Genomic DNA, 22,895 nt, shown 5'->3' with positions numbered 1-22,895 from the left:
TTGTTTATATATTTAAATATTTATATTTATGTATTTATATATTCATATATTTATACATGGTTCTGTTAAAAACTGAACATTGTTTTAGTTTTTTTTATCAGTAAGATGATTGAAATTTACTTACAATATCGCTTTCTTTGCACATCTAAATAACTAGTTTCTAAACATGTTATTCATTATGATTATACAATAATGATGTGATGCGCTATGCTTTCCTGACATTGTCAAAACCCTGAGAAAATTGTAATGATCGGTGAAAACTATTTCCATGTCTATGGTGACCTATTTAGTATTTACCACGTGATTAGGCACTAGCACTTTAAATATGTGAATGTTTTCCTCACATGTCATGTGATCAAGGCCTCTTTGCAGGCCGAAACACGTAATGGCGGCAGTGCTTGGTGATAATAAATAAATATTCTTGCACTGACATCTGGGTCTGTGTTCGTCTTTTCCGAAGCGACGTGGAAGCTGGTGACGAATCTTGCAATATATATATATATATATATATACACACACACACATATATATACATAGATACACCATCAAAGGGACATTACAGTTAAGTGAATGTCATTTTAAAAAGTATATAATCATATATCGGATAGTTGTGTAATATGGTCATATACTGCCACTGAGGGGTTCTGGGGACACTTTAAATCACAAGGCCAGAGGTCGAGTGGTTTGTAAATATCACCAGAACCACGAGATAGCAATATAGGGCCATATTAAATATGGTACCTGTAATTTGTTTTAATATTACATATTTATTTTAGGCTAGTTTGAAGAACGCTGTTTTATTCAAAGGGTAGCTGGCAATGTGCGCTATTGGAATTAATTTATTTAGGATAATTAGTTTATTAATGTATAAAATGTTGCAATGGTAAATGGTGAGGGCCCTTAGATTTATAGGATTCCAAGGCTATAGCATTTACCACATTTTTATAGTTTATCATATTTGCCACCTAATTTGTACATTTCACAATTTGTTTGTCTGGCTCCAATGGATGAAAATAATATTGCCAGAAAAAGTACCACATAATTTGCCTCTTTTGCTGAATAATTTAGATACACTTGGTGCATATTTTGGTCCTAAATGCCATATAATCCGAGTGAATCTGACATAGGTAAACCTATTGAGTGTAATCTGAGCTGCAGTTATGATGATGAAACGCATATTTCACAGGGAACCATGAAATATTTCGCAAATATCATGATTCATTGTGAAATGTGTTTCATATCATTGTATTGCAATAAAACAATGCAAATATATATGTAGAGTATATATGTATAATATATATTTTGTGTGTGTTATGTATCTATTTATCTGTCAGTCAGTCTATGGCAAAAAGGCAATTTGAGTGTTTAGTAACTGTATTATGGCAGTAGAAAAATGAATAATGATGTGGTTGCAGCCCTCTTTGGACTTGGACGCAGTTTCCTGTCCTTGTAAAAAAGAAAAAAAATATATAAAGAATGCATATTTGTAAAGTGCACGTTAACCCGTAGGTATCTTGGCGCTGAAGAACAAATGTTTATTGTTACCCAACTCAAGGGGAAGGATAGAGAGAACCTGCCCCCCCAGGCCTGCAAGCGGGGGCCCAAGCGGGACTCTCGTCCCTGGGCCAAAAGTAGGATTAATAAAAAAAAAAATTATTGGTGCCGTGGATCCGATCAAAAACTAAAATTATGGTCTTCCACTTTTTATTAGAAAACCCCCTGGATGTGCCAGAAATATGTCTGGGGAGGGGGTATGTGGCCCCCTCCCTGAGACTTTTCAAGGCTCCAGGGATTCCATCCCCGGGCCTTGTTTTGAAAATAAGGCGAGTGGGGTGCATGCCCCCTGCCCAAGCCTCTGAGGCCCAGCCTTGGCTGTATTCAACATTAAGGGGAGGACGAATTGCAGCTGCCTCCCCAAGACCCTTTGCTCCTTGGGATCCTGTCCCCTGGGGCAGTTATCGATTTTAGCAGAGGGGGGTGTGCAGCCCCCCTCCCTAAGACAAGATTGGCCCTGGGAACCCCATCCCTCTGGCTCAATTCAAGCAGTGTCCCAAGGACCCCATCCACTGGGACACTGCAGTTTCCTGCTGGGAGAGTGTGGGCAAACCCTGCCCTCACTCTTCTGGGCAGGAAAAACAAGTTTGCTCAAGTCTGGCAGGAGCAAAGTAAAATGGTGCCCGCTTCCTACAGCACCATAATAGGTGCTGACTGGAAAGCTGGTTGGGGCAGCAGGGTCCTTGAGGCTCCTCCCCCAGCGGCTCCCAATGTTTGGACAAATGTGGGTGCCCCGGGTGTGCACTCAGGCACCTACTCAAAAAAAAAAAAAAAAAAATAGTAGCCGGCTCACACTACGGTGGTGGCTGAGGAGCTCACAGGGCCTTAAGACTCCCCTGGCAGTCCCCAACTTGAGAAAAGATTTTGATGCCCCAGTTGGGCACTAGGGCACCCCTCCCCCATTCCAAAAAGGAATAATAAATGAGCAGAAGTAGCCGCTCACTTATTCACTACTCCACACAACGAGCACCCCATAATGCCCTGCAAGGGCATATTGCTAATTTATTTCTGTGAGAAATTGAGTTTTTGGTTGACTGGAGTGTGAGCCCTGGTCAAGCAGCAACCACAATCCTGGTCAGTGTGAGGCACAAGACCAACCTAAAAAAAACCTGTGGTCAGCCCTCTGGTAGCTGGCACAGAGCAGTCCGGTTTAACTTAGAGGCAATGTGTAAAGTTTTTGTGCAACACTTCAAACAGTAATAAAGCAAAAATGCTACACAAAAAGGACCCAACACCAAATAAAAATAATTGTACTTTCGTTAATGATTAACCATAGACCAAAACCACAAAAATCCAATTAGCAGAACCAAAGTTAGGCCCACTGAGCAAAGTGCCTTAAATCCTGGTTTGTGGCGCATTGCGAGGATCTGCATCAAAGATGCATTGCACAGCCAAAGTGACGCTTCAGTTCTGAGATGCATCAAGGATGTGATGGCCTGTGTTGTCGTCGAGGATCCTCTTGATGGGGCTTGCGATGCAAAGTCTGGCGTCGAGGCTGCGGCGTGCAGTCAGGGAGATGCCTCATTTCCAAAGAGCTGTGAGATTGCAATGTGGAGTCCATCATTGAGTCTGCCATTAAGGGAAGCGAGGGCCTGCTCTGAGGATGTGTCACAAGATCAAGGCAGTGCGGGAGTTCCGAAGAGCTGCAATGCGGGTGTTTGCAGCATGTCCAATGAACGCAGCAGTGAAGATGGGTCAGTTCTGCTCTGGTTTGCACCGCAGAGGAGACGCGTCTGTTCTGCAGGTACCACGGGGGCTGGCAAAGTACCTATTGCCCACTTCCAAGGGTTCACGACTGGGGTGACACCACTTGGCTGGGTAGAGTCACAGATGGCAGAGTCCAGGTGAAGATGCATGGTTGTAGGAAGCCTTTCATGTCCCTTAAGCTTCAGGTCAGGAGTCTAGCCAACTAGCCCTTGGTCACTCTGCGTTCTAGGTTCAAGAGTTGCAGGTCTAGTCCTCACCCATACAAGAGGGCAGCAGGTCAGCACAGCAGGGCAGCAGTTCCATCAGAGCAGCAGACTAGTTGTCCTCTCAGCAGCACAGCAGTCCTTCTTCCTGGCAGAGTATTCACAGGTCCAGAAGTGTACTGAAGTGGTGGTGTTGAAGGTCCAGTATTTATACACAGTTGTTCTTTTGAAGTGGGGAGAAGCTTCTAGCGGCTTGTCTTTGAAGTAAACAGGTGCCCTGACTGCCTGGTCCTGGCTTAAGACGAAGTACAGGGGGTATGCAGCCATTTGTGTGGCCACAGGAGACATCCCATTAAAGGGTAAGTGGGGCTGGTCCTAGCTCCTCCCTCCCATCCTGCCAGTGATGGTCCATCCAGTCACACCTATGCTCCTCCATTTTGTGTGGCTGTCTAGGAGGAATATACAAAGCCCAATTGTCACTCACACCCAGTCATCTGACCTGGAGACAGGCTGCAGGCACCAAATGGCTATGGCAAGAAAATGTCAACTTAAAAAAATAAAAAGAACAGATAATGGACGGAATGCTGAACAAGCAAACATTCACCCCCAGTCACAGATCTGGGATTAATCCATTGTTCTTTTGCTTACCACCCCACCCCAGTTTGGACCCATCCATATGCAAATCAACCTTGACCCTGCTCCTCATCGGAACAGTCCAGTGCGAACTGACAGGTCAGGTCCTCCCTGGCATGGAAACGAGCATCCTGGAACCGGTTTCGGGGTATCACCCCTCATCAGCCAGGCTAGCTTTAATCCAGTGGCACAGTAAGCACGGTACCTATTTCTGGACATACCCTTCCCACTTAGGGTGACAAAAGCAAAAAGAACAGATGACGGATGGAATGCTGAACAATGGAAACTTAAACCCACAGTCTTTTGACAAAGTTGGTAGGTCTGCCCTGTTTAAAATGACATTCTTTATATATTAACATCACATAGTAAGCTATGTGTGCCCACAGGTGTTTGAGCACCAGGCCCTGCTTCCAACCCCCTGTTGTGCTCGGGGCAAGGATGGTTTCTTACTGAGAGCATTGGGGCCACGCCAACCCATTCTTTGCCTTTCCTTGTCAACTTTAAACAGTGCAAGGTTTGTTAAAGCCTTAACGAGCCTCTGCACTATTTAATGGGAATCCAGCTTGTGCAGCCGAGCCGACTTCTTTGCACATGTGTGAAGAAATTCCAATGAAGAAATGCACAAAGTGAGCAGCGTGATAATAAAGTACTTTTTAAAGGCCCGTTGGAGGCCAGCCCAGTTTGTGTCTGTTGGTGGAGCCATGGCCCAAACATGCCTTTCACTGCCTCCTTTTCTTGTGTCACAGGCTGGCTGGGTCAGATTTTGACTGATTCACCCACAGCTTTGATGTAGCGTCAAGCTACCGCACGCCAGCATGCTTCATGGGGGGGGGGGGGGGGGAGTTATGAAGCCAGTGTCCTCTGTGCTGTAGAAGAGTGCTGTACGCGAGAGACGCTAAGCCCTCTGTGATGAGTAAGTAGTCTGTCAGCCTTTCCGGCATACAAATATGACCATCACCTCAATACAAGCCATCCCGGCAAGGCAGCCAAACCATTAACACCCTCAAGTCACAATATTCTACTTCTTATTTTACACAATTTAACTTGGGCAAGAGCTGCAAGAAATAAAAAAAACTGGTGCACAATGTGAGGTTCACAAGACTTGCCCCCTTCGCAGAGAGACTGTGATGTTATTTGGGTCGAGCCTCGGCAGTGCATGTGCTGCACTGCGAGGCATGCTGTAGTAGAGTATGGATTTAAAGCTCCACCCACTCTCTGCCCATATTTTACATAGGCTTGTGTCATTTTCCTTTGTAAATGCTGGCTTCTGATTCATTAATAGGCTTGTTAGTCTCTCCTTAGTACCGCCTTGTCTTCATTTGTAACCTCCCATAAGGACTGGTTCTTTTACTTCTGTTGTTACACAGTATGTCTTATTTTGTCTATAAGCACTATTTTCTTTAATGAGTTTCTCGCAGGCACGACATGCTTTCCTGCCACATTCAGCCTCCATGCGCGCTTTCACTTTCCAAACAGCCCGGGACAATGGCGGCGGCTTCTTTTAAGTGAAATAGGTCTCCATTTGCAGTTTGAGCTATTGGCTTTGTAAATGACAATGCCTTTTATTTATGTGTTAATTATCAAGACAGATAAATAAAAGGCATTATCATTTACAATGGCAATAGCTTAAACTTTCACAAATGCGAGACCTATTACATTGCAAATGCTTGTTTTTATTGCTGCTATTAATATTTGCTAATACACTTTGCCCCTGATTAAAGAGTCTTCCCCTTTCTCTCCATCGATTCACTTCAAATGTCCCTTTGGAGAGCCATGGTTGCCAATCAGCTGCCAGCTTAGGGGCCCCTGGGGATGCTTCCACTCAGACTCATTTGTAAGGATCATGGCAGTCCTGTGAAAATAAGTGCACAGTCCAAAGCTGCAATTAGAAGCCCGTGGGGCACTATGTCCATCACCCTGCTGTTGAGTGTTGACCCGCCTGTGAAAGGTCGGAGCGCAGCCCTGAGTGACAGTAAATGTCTTGCAGGTGAGGTACACATGAACATTCTTGAGCTGCAGTGGTGCAGGTGAAGGTGCACATTCCAAAGCTGCTAATAGTAGCCCTATTAATGCTCGGCGGTCTACACCTATAATTAACTTTAGCATGGAAAGACCCTGAGGTACTGCAAAAGGGGAGGGTACACTTGGGCGTGCAAGAGGCCCGGAGGAGAAGGCAGGGTGTGAGAGCATTCTTGTGCTTGCGAGTACATCTACCACATACCCATCTGCATAGTTTAAACGGACTACCCGTGCATAAGTGAGGGCTGCAGGTGAGCTTCGGACCTTCTGTATTCAGCTTTCTTCGCCCAGAGTGTTGTCTGCATTGTTTCCTTTCACCTCGCAGAGATCTTTAAATATCTTCACCTGACAGAGCTTTCTTATACCCCGCAAGTCTGTACACCTAACTTCAGCTGAAAAACCCTGAATTTGGTTTGAGTGAAAACCGGCGCTTGGAGGCCACACCAACAGCCCTAGCAGCTAACACGAGGAAGAACACCAGGTCCTGAGTGATCCCTAAACTATAATCATGCCCTTTGTTAACCTCGATGCTCCTCTGCCCTTAGCCAATGAAAATCCCCTCGGAGATTCTCTCTGTGGTTGCATTCCATTCAAGGTGTGTTAATTTATTAACCCATTCATTCATGCATTGATGCAGTTATATCTTTCCTGACTGGTTCCTTGGGCAAAAACCTCCTACCCAAACGTTCCTTGAGATGAACAGAGGAGAAACAAATTCAAGCTTATTTCACATCTCTGCAATACCTCAAACTCTGTTTGCACTGGAGAAGTGTCCGACACTTGGTACTGGTTTTCAGTATTTATTCAGTGGTCACTATCAAGTGACCATTCTCTTACTGACATCAAGACAGATGCTATGAAAGGCAACTCATTTGCATGTTGTCTATTCACTGTGAAGCTCACAGGAATCCAAGTCTCCAGCAGTGTTCTAGGTCCCAAGAGAGCGGGAAGTGAGAGAATGGGAGAGAGAGAGAATGGGTGGATGTAAATAGAGAGCTAGAATGAGAAGATGAAGGTGAGCAGGGCTGATTTGAGCATTTTTGCAAGGGCTGTGTTGATCTGCTCCTCCAGCCCTGGTTGTTAAGCCTGCATACTCCTCTATACTCCCCGCACACTGAGCTCCCACACAGTAAAGACACTGCAGTCCATTCTTCTCGAAAAATGTGTTTTCCTCTACTAAAGCTGGGTTGTTGTATTTTATATGCAGACACACTTTTCATACGGGTCTATCCAGTTCAACTTGTTGGCTTTCTAATTTGGGCAAATGTTTGAGGTTTCTAGGTTCCATATCTATTGAATACTAATGTTCATCAAATATTGGAATGGCCATCTATTAGTCATATAAATTTAATGAAATGAGAAGAGTTAATGAGTCGAGCCCTTGCTGTGTCCATCTGTAGCCGCCTGCAGGCTGTATTTCAAAACACGTGAAGCAGTAATGCGTGTGTCCTCCAAGCAGTTCATATTTGGTTCTTCCCTAAGTTTGTTGGTCAATACTGGTATGGATTAAATCAGTAAAAGACACATTTTATTGCAAAGGAATGGTTTCCTGGTTCCGTATTTTTATTGTCATTCCAGAATCTCACTATTATAGCCAACACGTGTTTCACCCTAACAAGGCATGCCAGCCTAGGCCTTTTTCAAGGCTCTGTTTTCTACAAGTATATTCCTTAGTATAAGTAATGTATCTGTGGTCACAGAGGACACATTTCTGGAAGATAGCTTCCACTAAACATCTATGTCACTCCTTGACCCGTCACTGAGGTTCATTTCGCAACGAGTAACTTCTTGAAGAACACACTCATTTCTGCTTCACATTTAACTCAAACAAGAGATGTAGTTGGCCCTACCCACGTAAGCGTGACCCTAGATCCTCCATACCTAAAAAAGTGGAGGTGAATAAAAGTGGGCATTGGTTGGAGGGCCTTGAGTGTGCCGGGCCATGAATGAATGTACCTATATTTCAAAACCTAGCTGGAATGACCCAACATTTCATTCTCCCAAAGTCAATAAATTGTATCAAGGTGTAGGGAGCTTTGATATTCTGCAACCCTGTTATTCGGCACCTTCAGGGGTGTGCTCCTACGGAAAAAAAACTGCTCCCCTATACTCATGTTTAGATAACAAATTAAGTAATGTTTAAAAACTCATGTCTGTTCTATCATTTCCTAGGTACGTTATACAAAAAAGTATTGTTATGCCATTAGGCTTTTAAACATTCTATTGTATGGAAACCTACACCCCTCCCCTATCATTACTTCTGTGTACTGTGAGTTTCTGGTTTCCAAACTATGAAAATATTGGAATATTTTTATGATTGCCTCCTCTGAGGTGTCTGTTAAACCTGTGCATTCTGTCAAATTCAATCAAAACTGCAATTAAAAATGCACTAAGTCAAATTTTTTAACAACTTTTCTTGGGTTAAAGACTCTCAAACCATGCCCTCTCAGTAGCAATTCTGCTTGCTCGCTCCATGAAATTCTGGTCACCTATTGACACCCCACCAGTTTCAGGGATCACCAGCCACCACTGGCACAGGGGTTGGCCGCAGGACCTGATCTGTGGGGGGATTTGGACACCAGGCCCTCCGGCCAACCCCTCCCCCCATGTGCACACTGAGGGGTTGGATACCCACGGATTGGATGCGTGGCCTGGCCACGGACTACGTGCAGCATGGGGTTGGCAGTACTATGATAATAAAGTATTACTTTACGTTAGAAAAGAAAAACTAGACACGCACATTCTAGTTGAATGAAAATGTCAGTTGAAAGATACTGTTTTAAACTAACAAAATCACTGAAATTTACCATTTATAGTTATCTCAAATATCTATAACGCGTGCCCTAAAGTAACCAAAACTCGCGCCTTTGCCATGCACTGTGAATTAACTACAATATTACATCACTCATTACATGTTCTATGACACCTGTGTAAACATCACTGCAACATCTGAAGTGACGTTATTGATGACAACACTCTGTATGATGGGAGCACGAGGTATAGTTACTTGATAGAACTATAACTGGTGCATTTCAGGGGTGCTGTTTAGTTTAAAACTGTATGTTCAGCTGCATTTTCACCTAACTTAAGTATCCCTTTGACCTTTGGTTTATTCAGTGAATTTATACCTTTTTTGATGCTAAGTAAGAGGATATTTCTATTCCTAATAATATCACTTTAATTGTTGGCTTATTTACTTTACGAGAGACAGCAAATCTTTGCATATATCTCACCATCTGTTTCCTCTCCAGAACCCTCTTTTCACTCTCTCCTGCACATATTTATTTGCATCTGCTTCACTTCACCACCCATGCACAGACCACAGCGACTCACCCTGAAGGCACTGCATTTTCTTTAACTTTAACCCTGTCAATATGTTGGTAGTTGTCTACCTCCTTCACACACTTTTTATATGGTCACAAAACAACTGGCAGACCTCACCATTGCTTTGTATTCTTCACATAGAGGCCAAGGTTTATAGGAGCGTGTATTCTGAACATATCCATGACCCACTGATGGACACTGTGAGCAATGTATACTGAGTTTTAATTGAACTTTATAGCTGTCAATTGTGGTCCACCCACAACCTGAACTCACTCAGTTACACAGGAGAAACTTTTATACACTATGCAACTGTACCAGAGTAATATGTTCCATAAAGAAAATTACAGGAACACAACATCCTGGAAAAAAACAAATACTCTTAGAGAATGCTAAAGTAAGTAAAGCATGAAATGTAAACTGGAGCATCACTACTCTTCCCATGCTGAGAAGGCAATGTTTGTTTTTGCGGGCTGTGGCGGTTACCGGCAGCGAGGCACAAGAGGGGTGCCAAGACATTTACAGATACAGCATCCACTTAACGAGGATGATGCTTTGCACACCAGGTTTGATATGCATTTCAAAATTTGTAGGTAGTGGCGCAAATTCAAAAAGTGACAATAGGATAGAGGTGCATTGGAAGATTCTTGCGAGGTCCCATGTGTCGAACATCACTGGATCTACAGACCAGGCTCAAGGTGCACCAGAAGAGCTATACGCTGTTCCTAATAATTGGAACGTGCCCACTCCCACAAATCTGATTTAAGGGTGGCGCTATTGGTAGACTGGGACACTAGACAGACCCCCTCCCCCCAGGCTCTTTGTGATCTCGCGAATTGCGAATTTTTCGGAAAATTGACAAAGGTGCGCGCAGACAACCTTACCACACCGAAGGTCTACTTAGAGTCTAGAGGAGTCGTGTACCGAAGCCTGGCAGACCGCGCATGTGTCCTTGCAGGTAAACCACGTTTACCGCGAAACTTTGTCCCCGCAGGGGATATCAACGCGGTTGTTACAACGACCGCGTTGTGATTCTGCATACCATTACTCCGCAATTCGGAACAACGACTTGCGGAGGAGGGGGGGGGGAGGTCATGGATTTAAAATCCAACACCTTCCCTAGTGTCCGCACAGACAGGAATTGGAATAGTAAATCATACTATTCCAAAATCCAGCGCCCCCCCTCCGCAAGTCGTTGTTCCGACTTGCGGAGTATTGGTATGCGGAATCACAACGCGGTGGTTGTAACGACTGCGTTGTGATTAAATGCGGGGGAAAAAGACTGCAGGATGACGAGATAGATTCGTTCTAGCATTGCCAGCCTACCTGGGGCAGGAACGCGTGTGACACCCAGCTTGCTGGCAGCCATCGTACCCCCGAGGAAAATATTGTCCGTGGTGGTGGGTGCTGTACTGGGAATGTCAAAATGAAGACTGTCGTGGGAGTAAATTTACCTATTTTTTTTTAAACGCCATTGTGTGCAACAATTGCAAGCACGCGCTTGAAAAATGCAGTGACATTACAGGTAAAGTCATCAACAGTATGGATTTATTTAAGAGGAGTACCTTTATAAAGCATTTACATTGCATTAGTGTAACAGGGATTTAAAGTAAAAGCTCTGTAATGGTACTGCTCTCTAAACAAAAGAGCAGTATTAGTTTATTTACAAAGCAATACCTATTCCAGGCATTTACATTTCTTTCCTTTTCTACAAATGCGAAGTAGTTGCTCTGTAGCTAGGCTGCTTATGGATGAGGGAGCCAGCGAATGAATGGGTAGAGGGCAGTCAAGGTTCTGGCTTGACCCTATGATAAAAGTTCTAAAACATTTTTACAAAGTGTATTTCTTCAATATTTGAATGTTTTTGACTTCAGTGGATTACATTACTTTACTGCATTGAGTAACATTTACCAAAAGTGGTGGTTTCAGAAAAATTCATGCACCTTTCACTCTAACAACCATACCATCAGTGGACCCAGAGATTAGTCAGTTGTCGTGTGCCCACTACATGTGGTCTATATTGTTATTGTGGATAGGACGGCATTGTAATCATTACATCAATATATGAGAGGTATAGTGCACGTGCTGAACTTACTCTTGTGGGTGCTCTCATCTCTGTAAGGAACATAAATGAGGTTTAGTTTAGTGAAAAAGTGTTTGCCTAAGATCACACAATTTGGTCAAGCAGGAAGCTGGAGCACTATTATAGATTATTACAGCAAACGCAAGAGAGATGTGTGTGTACAGCACACAGCCCGAGCACACACATTTGAAGGCGCTCTCATATCTGGTGATGAACAAAAAGAAGGCTCAGTGAAATAAAGCATTTGCCTTGGATCACACAGGTCAAGCAGGAAGCCGGGATTGATCCATGATTGTCTTTCAGATTCATGCAGTGCCATTAAGCGAGTCGATGGGTATTCCTGTCTGACATCCAAGATTGATGCTTTGCCCTTAAATCTTGCAGGATGAGATTAGAGCGTGGGTGACAGGAAACGTGTTTAGGGGAGCATACCCCATGTTCTTTCCTGCAGTGTCTCATTTTATTTGGACAGAACTATGAAATGTTACTAAAATAAGGTGCTGCAAAAAGTGCAATAGTCTGCTTCAAAATGTCCTTTATTTGTGCTGCAAAATGTCCTAATCCTTGCTGCAATATCGTGGGGGTCTGATTAGACTTAGAGTATTGTGCACCCTCCGTCAGCATTTACTGCCGTCCAAAGGGCCGTGCTTGGCCGGGCTGCTGGTGACCATGGTGCCTTACACTGGATTGCGATGCACTAAAATGCATTCGATCACTAGTAGCGCCAACTCCGGAGGTCAGCGTGAGGTGCATTAACAGAGCAGTGTGCCATGCCGAGCACTGGAAAAACGGTGGCTGCCGCCCGCAACCCGTCATATCAGTTGCCTTCATTCGTTTATTTACATTTGATATTTCATATAGCACTGACCTAGCTCCCAGAAGTAGCGAGCGCTTTACGGAGAACATTTGTATTGCAGTTAGAATATCTCAAGCTTGCTGTCCACAGAACGGGGCTGGAGATAGAACCAGGGGTGTAACTTTGGTACCTGAAGCACATGTCGGACCTAGAGGAGACGCCATGCTTTTTTTTTTTTATAAAACATATTGACATTACACATATTTGAAGTGTGAGGCGCGTGGTGTTGTGTGTAGGACTCGGGCGTGTATGCCTCTCATTTTAGCAGCACTGTGTTTAAGTGGAAGATTGAAAGAAGAGAACAGGGGAGCGGGCGGGCTCCGCGATTCACTGCTTACCAAGGAAGTGATTGGAGAAAGGGCACGTGCGTGTTTATTCAGGCCGAGTGTGTTGGCCGCCGGTGTCAATGCACTGGAAGGGATGCACAATCCGCAGGTCTGGGGGCGGATGGCACATACATGTGTGAGGTGCGTTGCCCCACTCTTCGTGGACGAGGACAGGTGTGTATCAAGATCCGAGCAGCTTAGTAAGGCTCAAGTTAGATCATGTTTGGGATTTAGATTTTTGCAGATGGAATGTGGTGCAATTGCTCACGTGCCGGGTGAGGTCTTCCTCGCCCTAGAGGCAGAACCTAGAGCGCTTCCAGCAGATGCTGGTCGTGGCCTGCCTGCCTTCCATTCCATTGAATACAATCCATCCATGGCTGCTGACAGCAGTGGCCCAAGGCCGGAGTTAGCAACTCTGCACAGTCTCAATGAGCTGGGGCAGGTCAGACCAGGGGAGTCAGGGTGGAATAGGGTGGATCTAGGCCAGGTGGAGAGACTGAGCTCCACACAGCTTTTACCTTCGGATTCATTGTTGGATTTTGCTGAGGGCTCTCTGCAGGAGTCCAATAGGAGCTGGACTTCAGGGAGTGAGGTGCAGGAACATTATGAATGTACAGTTTCGCTTGCATGTTTCTGTTACTTAACATGTATATATTGCCTTTCTCCTTGAACTGCTGCTGTGTTTTGCCATTCTAGAGCTCAGTCCTTAACATTACTAAAATGTTAATGCTTGTAGAGCAAGTGTGTCCCTCCTCGCAAGCTCCTGTTACGCTTTGCTTTTGGTCTGTGGGGTCATTTTCATTGCTCGCTTCATAGAACTAGAGCAATGACACAAGTGCAAGGGTTGTGCTGGTGGAGGCTAAAGGCATCGTCAGTGAAATGTGCGTCTTATAAGCAGTGCTTAATTTGAGCCAGTGGTTTCTGGTGCTCGGCATCGGCACTTAATTGTCGACACCGGAGTTTCACAGTCTACCACGGGGTGGCGCTGTCTGGCTAATTTAGAGCTTACCACAACAACAGTTAGTTATTAATTCCCTAGACATTAAGAAATTGCTATTGCGTGCTGCCCAAGCAACTCTTAAAGCTGTGGGGGCCAGAAACAGTCCGAACTGTCACACTTGTAAGAGTGTGATGGTTAATAGTTGTGTTGTTACTATCATTGGCAGCATGGCAGGGGTAATATGTGGTGCAAGCTGCAGTGGCCTACTGAAGAGAGCCCTGGCACTTATTTTTAGGTTTCGCCTGACCGAGCGCATGCGCTGGTCTGGCGAGACTTATTGAGAGGGCTCCAAAAAGTGCTACCAGGCCAGCCTAGAGCTACAGTGCATGTGCGCAGGCGCGCGCGACGGAGCTTTACCGCGATTACATTCGCGGCCGCACAGCCACTTTGATGTTTGATCGCAATCACTTTCGCAGCCGCACGCCCGCTTTGCATAGCCAATAGGTCTCGCCTTTGGGACCTTATAAGTACTTAGTTATGCAACTGTTGCATGGCTCAACACTTATAAGGTCCCAAAGGCGAGACCTATTGGCTATGCCAATGCTTGTTACATTTTGAGCACTGATTTTTAGACCTCCCAGTGTGTGCCTGTTCGCACACAGTTACTTGCTGCGCATGCTGGGTGTGCTCTTGTGAGATGGCACTGCTCCCAGACTGCGGACACTCCGTGAGTGCTCTATCCTTTGCAAGCTTGCATATGTTCTGCATATATTTCATTTTAGATCCCTTCTACGCAGCGCTCACACGCAGCCTCTCGGCGCCATGTCCTCTCAATCTTTTTACGAAGTGAGGACGTCGCTTTAGGGATGGAGAGAATGAAATCACCCAGTTTTCAAACATTAATCTGATATTTAATGTTGAGTAGCATGGCAGCTGAATGTTGGTTCTATGTCAAGTAATACAGTAGCGAATGCGGTCTCTTCGTTTACCGCCTGCTCTAGAGCGTGTTTGCCCTGCACGTCTCCGATCATATTCCACGTGTTACATGGTTTCAGTAGAGCACATTATTTAAAATAATCTATAATCCCCCATCTGCATCAGTACATTTTAGTAAAGTATATGGGGGGTGGGGGGGGGGGGGAGGAGATGGGTCCTTTCGGGTCGCAAACGAGCTGAGGCACAAAGCTGGGGGGAAAGCTAGGCTGAGGGCAGCTCCCGTTAGTAATTCCGAGGTCACACACAGTACAGATCTCACAAATGCCTCACTGTGGCTTCTTTGCACGGTGATGGCCTGCAGGCTGCAGCCCAGGATCAGACAGTGTGTTTTATCACTCGCAGTTATCTGGGGGAACGCTCTGAAGCGCCAATATCCCACAACATACAGGCGAGTGGGAGGGATGCTCTGGGGACCCAGGCCTAGATATATTACCAATGCACTTTCAATGCATGCACTTTTGAGAGTGCTTGCCTTTGTACGTTTTAATGCTTTCAAATAATGCTACTGTTTTGTCTTGATTTGATCATGAGACTCAAGCACTTAGCAGCCATCTGGTGTACAGATATTACTGAGCCCAAAATCTGTTTGTGCAGTCATGCAAGTGTGTATGTTTTGGGGCACAAGTTGAGCAACAGTACGTCTGATTACCTTACCGCATCCTGAGCTTCGTTTTAGTTGATTGTGCGAGACTGACAACATTCGCCATCAGCTTCTCAACACGTCTGACTGGCTAGTGACCTTGAAAGTTCAGTAGACCTAGGGTAGTCCATAATATGTTCAGCTCGCTTCTGGGGGCTTTGGAGAATGTGGGATTCTTCACTTACTATGCACATATGAAGGGCAAGTAGGGCTGAGTACATGATGAGTTACGTAATTATCCAATTAAATAATACTGATTGCATGAACCTCGGAAGGATGAAAGGTCGATTGTTACAGCCAGGAGTTGAACCTGTTACCCCGTTAAGCATTTCATAGGTTGAGAGGGTGGAAATGATTTCAACGTAGGTAATACTGTGCAAAATGGGGTATACGGTCCATTACCTCTTAGTAGTCAGTTAAACCAGTCCAGAGCCTTCCCACATCTTACCAGCTCCTCTGAGGCTGGCAGTCTGAGGCAAGACTTGATCACATGTGGGCCATGCCTCAAGCCTCTCGAGGCCCTGCCTGCTGGAGTACAGCCTTCCAGTGTAGTGGAGGGCAAGTAGGACTGTGGGGCAGTCAGTTGCATATCAAGTCAGTCATCAGTGGTACTGCAGAACAGTCAGGAGTGGCCCCTGCAGGTAAGGACAGGAGGGGCGAGGTGGGGGGAGTCGACAGACGACGGATAATGAAATTTAAAAAAAGAAACACCTTGCGTTAGCAGTATCGCCGACTCGGTGATGCAGCGAATGCGAGGTAAGTGGCGTTCTTTTTTTAAATTTATTTAAGTTTCCCTCTTCGACGTCTGGCGATTTCCCCCTCCCCAGAAAAACAATAGAGAGAGTGAGGGTAATGAGGATCCCGAACCCCCGGTCTGAACATGAGTATATAACAAAGGAGGGAGAAAGATTCAGTCGAAAGAGATTCAATCGACAAGAAGGGGGAGAGATAGAGAAAGGAATAATTCAGAGCAAAAGAATTTCCTATTTGGAAAAAAGACCCATCACTCACCAACCTGGTTGGTGACATGCTTCATCATCTGGGTCCCACCCTGACCGCCGAATGCCGTCAGGGTGTGCTTCGATGCCTGGAATTCCAGCGGAGCGGGTTTCCGTGTATATGGGTGAGTGAAAACGTGAGTGAGGAAAAATAAAAGTGATATTTAAAAGTGTCAGCGGTGATATTCCTAATAATTTAATATGAAGTCACTTGGCACAATTAAAAAACTGTGAATAGATATCGTAACTGGTATTAATGGCCAGTGATATCAGTGTTGGTATGTGTGTGTGGTCAACATGTTTCAACCTTTCTAGTAATTTTTGTCAGGACCAGGAATTTATTTGAGGAACGGGGGGTCTGCACTCGCTAAGGTGCACCCACACCCTGAACCTCTATGTACTCCACCTTTATTAGAGAGTAGTTTGTTGTGCCTTCAAGTCGTTCTTGAAGGATGATCCGGATGTTAAAAAGGCTAAATATAAAGCCTCATGGTTCCCGTGGGGAGCGTGGGCTCTGAACCATTGGTTCTCTCACCGGTACGCCCGTTTACACACCTACTTTGGGGTCCCACAGTTACCGAATGATGACTGTGGGACCCCGAAGTAGGTGTGTAAATGGGTGTACCGGTGAGAGAAGCAATGGTTCAGAGCCCACGCTCCCCACGGGAACCATGAGGCTTTATATTTAGCCTTTTTAACATCTGAATCATCCTTCAAGAACGGCTTGAAGGCACAACAAACTACTCTCTAATAATGGTGGAGTACATAGAGGTTCAGGGTGTGGGTGCACCTTAGCGAGTGCAGACCCCCCGTTCCTCAAATAAATTCCTGGTCCTGACGAAAACCTAAGAATTACTAGAAAGGTTGAAACATGTTGACCACACACACATACCAACACTGATATCACTGGCCATTAATACCAGTTACGATATCTATTCACAGTTTTTAATTGTGCCAAGTGACTTCAGATAAATTATTAGGAAGATCAACGCTGACACTTTTAAATATCACTTTTATTTTTCCTCACTCACGTTTTCACTCACCCATATACACGGAAACCCGCTCCGCTGGAATTCCAGGCGTCGAAGTACACCCTGACTGCATTCGGCGGTCAGGGTGGGACCCAGATGATTAAGCATGTCACCAACCAGGTTGGTGAGTGATGGGTCTTTTTCCAAATAGGAAATTCTTTTGCTCTGATTTCCCCCTCCCCCCACACCACCGCTCTTACCTGTACAGGCCGCTCCTGAGAACAGTGAATCGGAAGAGGGTCATCAATATTTAGCACAACTTAAAAATATATTCGTATATTTCTTTAGTTCCCCTTCAAAAAACTTTGTAACCTGTACCAGCAAATGTACCAATTGGTTCCAAATTTGTCAATATGTTCTCGTGAGAAAGTCCCAAAACCCCCGAGTGAGATCTCGCGGTTGCTTGCTTAGCATGTTTACTTTGTGAAATTTGGAGCTGCTGTTCTGCTCCCCACTTTCAAAGGTCGCCAGCCGCCACTGCTAGGGTTGTAAGTTGACCGCAGTGTGGGTTGTTGGATTGTGCCTGACTTCACAGGAAGTAAACAGCACGGAAGTTTGGAGTCCAGATTGAAGTGCATGGTAGGGTGGCTAGGGAGCTTGCTCAGAGCAGAGCTGATGGTGGGCTACCGCAGGTGGTGCGCCGGCCTGCGGTGGGCCCGTTTCCAGTAAAGCATGGCATAGTAAAGGAGAAATCTGATCTACATCCGGGTTAAGCGCTGAGATGGAGTGATTGGGCATAGCTGGCACTCAGGATGAGGGTGCAGTGGCTTTAAATGTGCAACACTGAACGGGTAGAAGGCTATGCATGAGGTACATTGGTAAAGCTGTGTGCGCGCCCCAAGATTAACTCCATGAATACAAAATCAGTGAGCGATCTACAAGCGATAGAAACAAATATGCATAATGCCTGTGCGAAAAGTGTATTTTACCTAATGTAATATACCCGTTCTCAAGTATTTTTCATCTTTGTTTTTCCCAGACACAAGACGCCGAGCTGGCACTCTAGACGAGGAGCTATCCAATCTTCAAGAAGACACTAGCGAGTCACAGCAGGCTTCTAAGCACATCCCATTGGTTTTCCCTGACTTCCAGGGCTTTATGGTGCATTTTCCTCCTCCATCAGGCCCGCCAAGGCATTATGATCATGCCGCTGTAAGGATCTTTGCACTGTCTCTTTAAAAAGTCTCTTTCTAATTATAAGAATGAACTGAACTCGGCAGCAGAAGGCAGAACTGAAACTGGTGGCCAAGCAGAGATATTTCGAGCAAGATCCAATTCCTGGCATTAGTAAAGAGTTGCATGTTCACACACAAGCACATTGCAAGCCTCTCTTAACTCAACATACATCCAGAGCTCGCCTTCAACGGCGCAGTCGAGTTGCCTGCAGTAGCCCCTCTTGTATCCTAAAGCCGTGGGGCTGCGGTATTCATCCTTGCCGCGGGCCACCATGGAGGACTATGAGTTCAGTGTACAACAGCTTCAACCCAACGTGATCTCGGTGAGGATTTTCAAGCGAAAGGTTGGGGGTCTTGGGTTCCTGGTGAAGCAACGTGTCAATAAGCCCCCTGTCATCATCTCGGATTTGATCCGGGGTGGGGCCGCAGAGCAGAGCGGGCTTGTCCAGGTGGGGGACATTATCCTGGCAGTCAATGACCGGCCACTGGTGGATGTGCCATATGAAGGTGCCCTGGAGATTCTCCGGAGTATAGCTTCGGAAACCTTTGTGGTACTTATCTTGCGAGGCCCTGAGGGTTTCACCACCCACCTGGAGACCACCTTCACCGGAGATGGAACGCCAAAGACCATCAGAGTCACCCGTCCCGTGTGCACCATGGCCAAAGCCATGGGCCTATCGAGTCAGAGCATCTTCAGCAAAGACCAGCCGCAGGCAGTAGACAGCGCAACTGGTTCGGCAGGCTCCTCATGGGCCAGAGAAAGTGGGCAAGAGGGGAGCCCGCTGATGGACTTCAATGGCCTCGCGTCTGTCGTGGTGGGAGGGAAGAGCGATGACATCAGCAGCACCTGTCAGAACGGCGGGACAGAAGACAATATCATCCTCAAAGAGATCACCCCAGTTGTGAGTCACCTGCAGAACGGGCGAAAGGAACTCAATGGAGACAGTCCGCCCCGCCTGGAGAAAAAGGACGTGGAGGTGCAGGTGGGCAGGTAAGGCACCCTTACCGTGATTTCTGGCTGACATCAGTGGCTTGGGAAGAGGAAAGCAATGTATCTGGCCCTCTTTTGCTGTCTCTTAAACATATGGATATGAAGGTTTGTTCCAACATAGGTTGTTCATGTGTATACACCATTCTTGTTGTTCACAGATTAAGTTGAGCTCATCTGGGCAAATGCTTAAATTTATGAGGCATATGGAGAAGTGGTAAGAGGGCAATCACAGGAGCCCTGGTCTATTCTTAAAAATAAGGACATACATGTTTTAGGTAGTTTGAGCAGTAGCTATTTCTAAACCAGGTATGTTTGTAGTGTTTTTGTGAGACCTGTAACTCAGCAGCTATTTTATCATTAGCTATTTTGAGTGTGAACACCTCATGTGGAAAGATCAGACATGAGTCATTCAGTTTTATTTTTATTTTAAATATGTTTATCTCTGACGAGAGTTGCCATCTGTAAGATTTACGCGAAGTTGATTGTTTTTTTTTTTTTAAATCAGTCAACGCACTTCGAAAACTTCAGTTATGGCCTTTTATTGATGATAAAGTAGCATGTCCATAAAACATTGGAAATCCTGATCAATTAGACCTCTGGAGGTACCAGGCATGTCTTTTAGGTTCTCTGAAAAAACGAAGGTGTCCACAAATTGGTTCTGTCTCCAAAGAAAAGCCTACCAAGGCAATTCAGTAAACACCAGTACCCACTTCTTTTACGGACTTTCTAGAGAAGCTTCGTTAGTTTTTGTTTTTTGTTTCGGGTCTAGTCTGTCAGGCAATGTCACCAGACTTCCGATGCCCTCCAAAATCTCATACCCTTTTTAGCAGCTGCATTATTTGTTTCCCAGAATATACCATTCTCCGTTCCTTTCGGAATTGATAGGCATTTGAAAGAGTCGAGTGACCTGACCCGTAAAGAGGAGTCTGTTGTCCTGTTGTTACTTCTTCTTTTCAATATACACAGTGTGTGCTTTGGCTCCACCCAGAGGGGTTTCTGACTCTATCACTTCATGCCATTGGCTGCCTGGTGAACAGCCTCCCACATGGAAAATTTCCATCAAAATGCTGGAGGGACTATTTTACCTCTCAAAAGTACCTTGAGTACACATTTCCTTTTCTATGCCATACATGAGTTGTGTGCCGAAAAAAAAACTTTTTTTTAATTTTAACAATAGCAGGTTATTTTTAAATACATTTTAGTCAGGATTCACATTTAGCTTTCCCGAGCGCTCTTCTAAATTGACTATGGACTTGCAAAGTTAGTAAGTCTGACTTTAATATGACACCATTATAATGGGCAAATGCTGGTTGCATACCCACGTACGTTAACGTCAAACCAATTGGCTTTGACAGTGCCTGTGTCTGTTGGAAGAAAAAAGCCTGCTGACAAATTAAGGTGTGGTGCGATCGCCCTACATACTGCCCCTTTTAATGTGTTGTGCTGCTTCTCCACTGGCTCCCAGTTTCCCCTTTGGACCGGTCTGGCTGGAACTGACAAAATGATTGGTCTTTTGCCAGACCAAAGCATCTGGTCTCACTAGATCCTAGCACCCAGCCCGCTATGCTGATGTCCCAGTCTGGGCTGGAGGGGACCCTCTCAGGCCTGGATTGTGTATCATTGACTATTGCTGGAGTTGGGCAGAAGGCACAGAGCTCGAAACAGCACCGCTGCCCCTCCTTCTCCCCCCCCACACACACACTTGGCCGTTCTGAACAGATGTGCAAATGTGTCTCTTTACAACTTACTTCTGTCCGATCAGACACCCCTATGGCAGCATCACCTGACTATAGGATAGTTAATGTGGTACCCGTTCAGAAACATTAAGTGTAAGTACCTACCTGTGCACCGAGGATGCCGGAGTCCCCGACAGAGCGCCACGAGTTTACTGCTGTAAAGCATGCGGTTTCCAGCGTTATCCTCAGCATCAAGTAGTTACTCTGTAGGATGGAACACTTGACTTGACTTCAGATTAGTCATTTTGATAATTTTCCTGCATAAGTTTGCATAAATCTGCTTTTGTGTACTGTGGCAGCCTTGAATATGTCATTGTCTGACCAAACGCGTGTAGGCTGCCTTTGATATGCTAATTAGTTCAGAATCAAGTTATATGGAAACTGATGGACTGAAGCGGAATTAAAAATACTTGGAATTTCTGGCACTCTGCAGCCTATTGGACTTTTGTTTTGGACTAGTTAGTGTGTGTGCTTCGGTATCATTGTTTCCTTTGTAGAAAATACACATTGTAAGGCTTCATCAGTGTGAATGCCACCCATGTGGAGGTGGGGAGGAAAGAGACACATGTGTTTTGTAGCATGTTTAGATGGCCAAGCAGAAAACTATAAAGCAAGATAGAGAGACAGAGTTTGTAAGTATGCATGTGTGTGACTGAAAGTGCTTCAGTTTATATAAGAATGATCAAATTATAAAATATTAAGTGCAGCAGGCCTAAGTTTCTCTTAAGAGCCTGCAACCTTTATTATCAAATAATGCCTAACACCGAGATTGTCGAATATCGATTGCACATTATGAATCTTTTTCCGCCACCCTTTACTTTGCATATTCTTTTTCATTCCTGATTTCTCCCTTTGTCACTGCTTTTCTGTCTTTTTCCTTTTCCACTTTTATCCCTTTTTCTTGGTCAAAGTGTGATGTCAAAAATAAATCCCAGTTACACCTGCAACGACTGGCACAAATTAAGCACTGGTGCCTGTGGATCTATATGTATAAGCCTAGGACACTCAAATGTTCGCATTTCAGTAACCCTGATTTGCTGTTTGCTCTCTGGTAATTGTAGTCCTGCATTTATAATGGCCAACGCTCCAAGCACTGACGAGGCTTCTCCCGTGTGTGTGTGTGTGTGTGTGTGTGTGTGTGTGTGTGTGTGTGTGTCTGTGTGTGTGTGTGTGTCTGTGTGTGTGTCTGTGTGTGTCTGTGTGTCTGTGTGTGTCTGTGTGTGTCTGTGTGTGTCTGTGTGTGTCTGTGTGTGTCTGTGTGTGTCTGTGTGTGTGTGTGTGTGTGTCTGTGTGTGTCTGTGTGTGTCTTACCGGCATAACTAGTATTTTAATGTCTCAGGCCGGTAAAAAAAAATTAGGAAAATCACCTAAAGCTGGTATTTTTCCCCATTGTCATTACATACTTAAATAACCAGTTATAAGAAGAAAGCACTGTAGATGTGTTCCAGAGCTACATTAGTGGCCCCTGACTGATGATTAAAGTAAACAAAGACAGAAAGGCCATGTTAAAAATGAAAACAGGCGATTTCATATACAGTTCGGTTTAAGTATCATGCCCCAGCCTTTGCTAAAACTTAAAACGTGAACAAATAGCCATCATTTGTTACTGGGAAAGGAGGCAACCTTAGCGTTCACCTGTAAAGAAGAAACCAACAATGGAATGTTTGCTCTACAGAGAGCTCTACA

The 22,895-nt window shown here is 45.1% G+C and overlaps 1 protein-coding gene across 4 annotated transcripts in view; it reads left to right on the top strand.

The window, feature by feature from the left end:
- Positions 1 to 22,895, top strand: part of NOS1 (nitric oxide synthase 1) — a 1,315,983-nt gene that overhangs the window by 771,982 nt on the left and 521,106 nt on the right. For all 4 annotated transcript variants that reach the window (XM_085636289.1, XM_085636287.1, XM_085636288.1 and 1 more), the window contains one exon: positions 18,287 to 19,473. In XM_085636289.1, the coding sequence (XP_085492415.1) occupies positions 18,755 to 19,473 (719 nt within the window). In that variant the 5' untranslated portion in view covers positions 18,287 to 18,754. The remainder of the gene's footprint in view (positions 1 to 18,286; positions 19,474 to 22,895) is intronic.

This window comes from Triturus cristatus, chromosome 11, assembly GCF_964204655.1.
Source record: "Triturus cristatus chromosome 11, aTriCri1.1, whole genome shotgun sequence".
In the NCBI taxonomy this organism is placed as follows: Eukaryota; Metazoa; Chordata; class Amphibia; order Caudata; family Salamandridae; genus Triturus; species Triturus cristatus.
The sequence above is the reverse complement of the archived record's forward strand: the minus strand, read 5'-3'. Positions and strand labels throughout refer to the sequence as shown.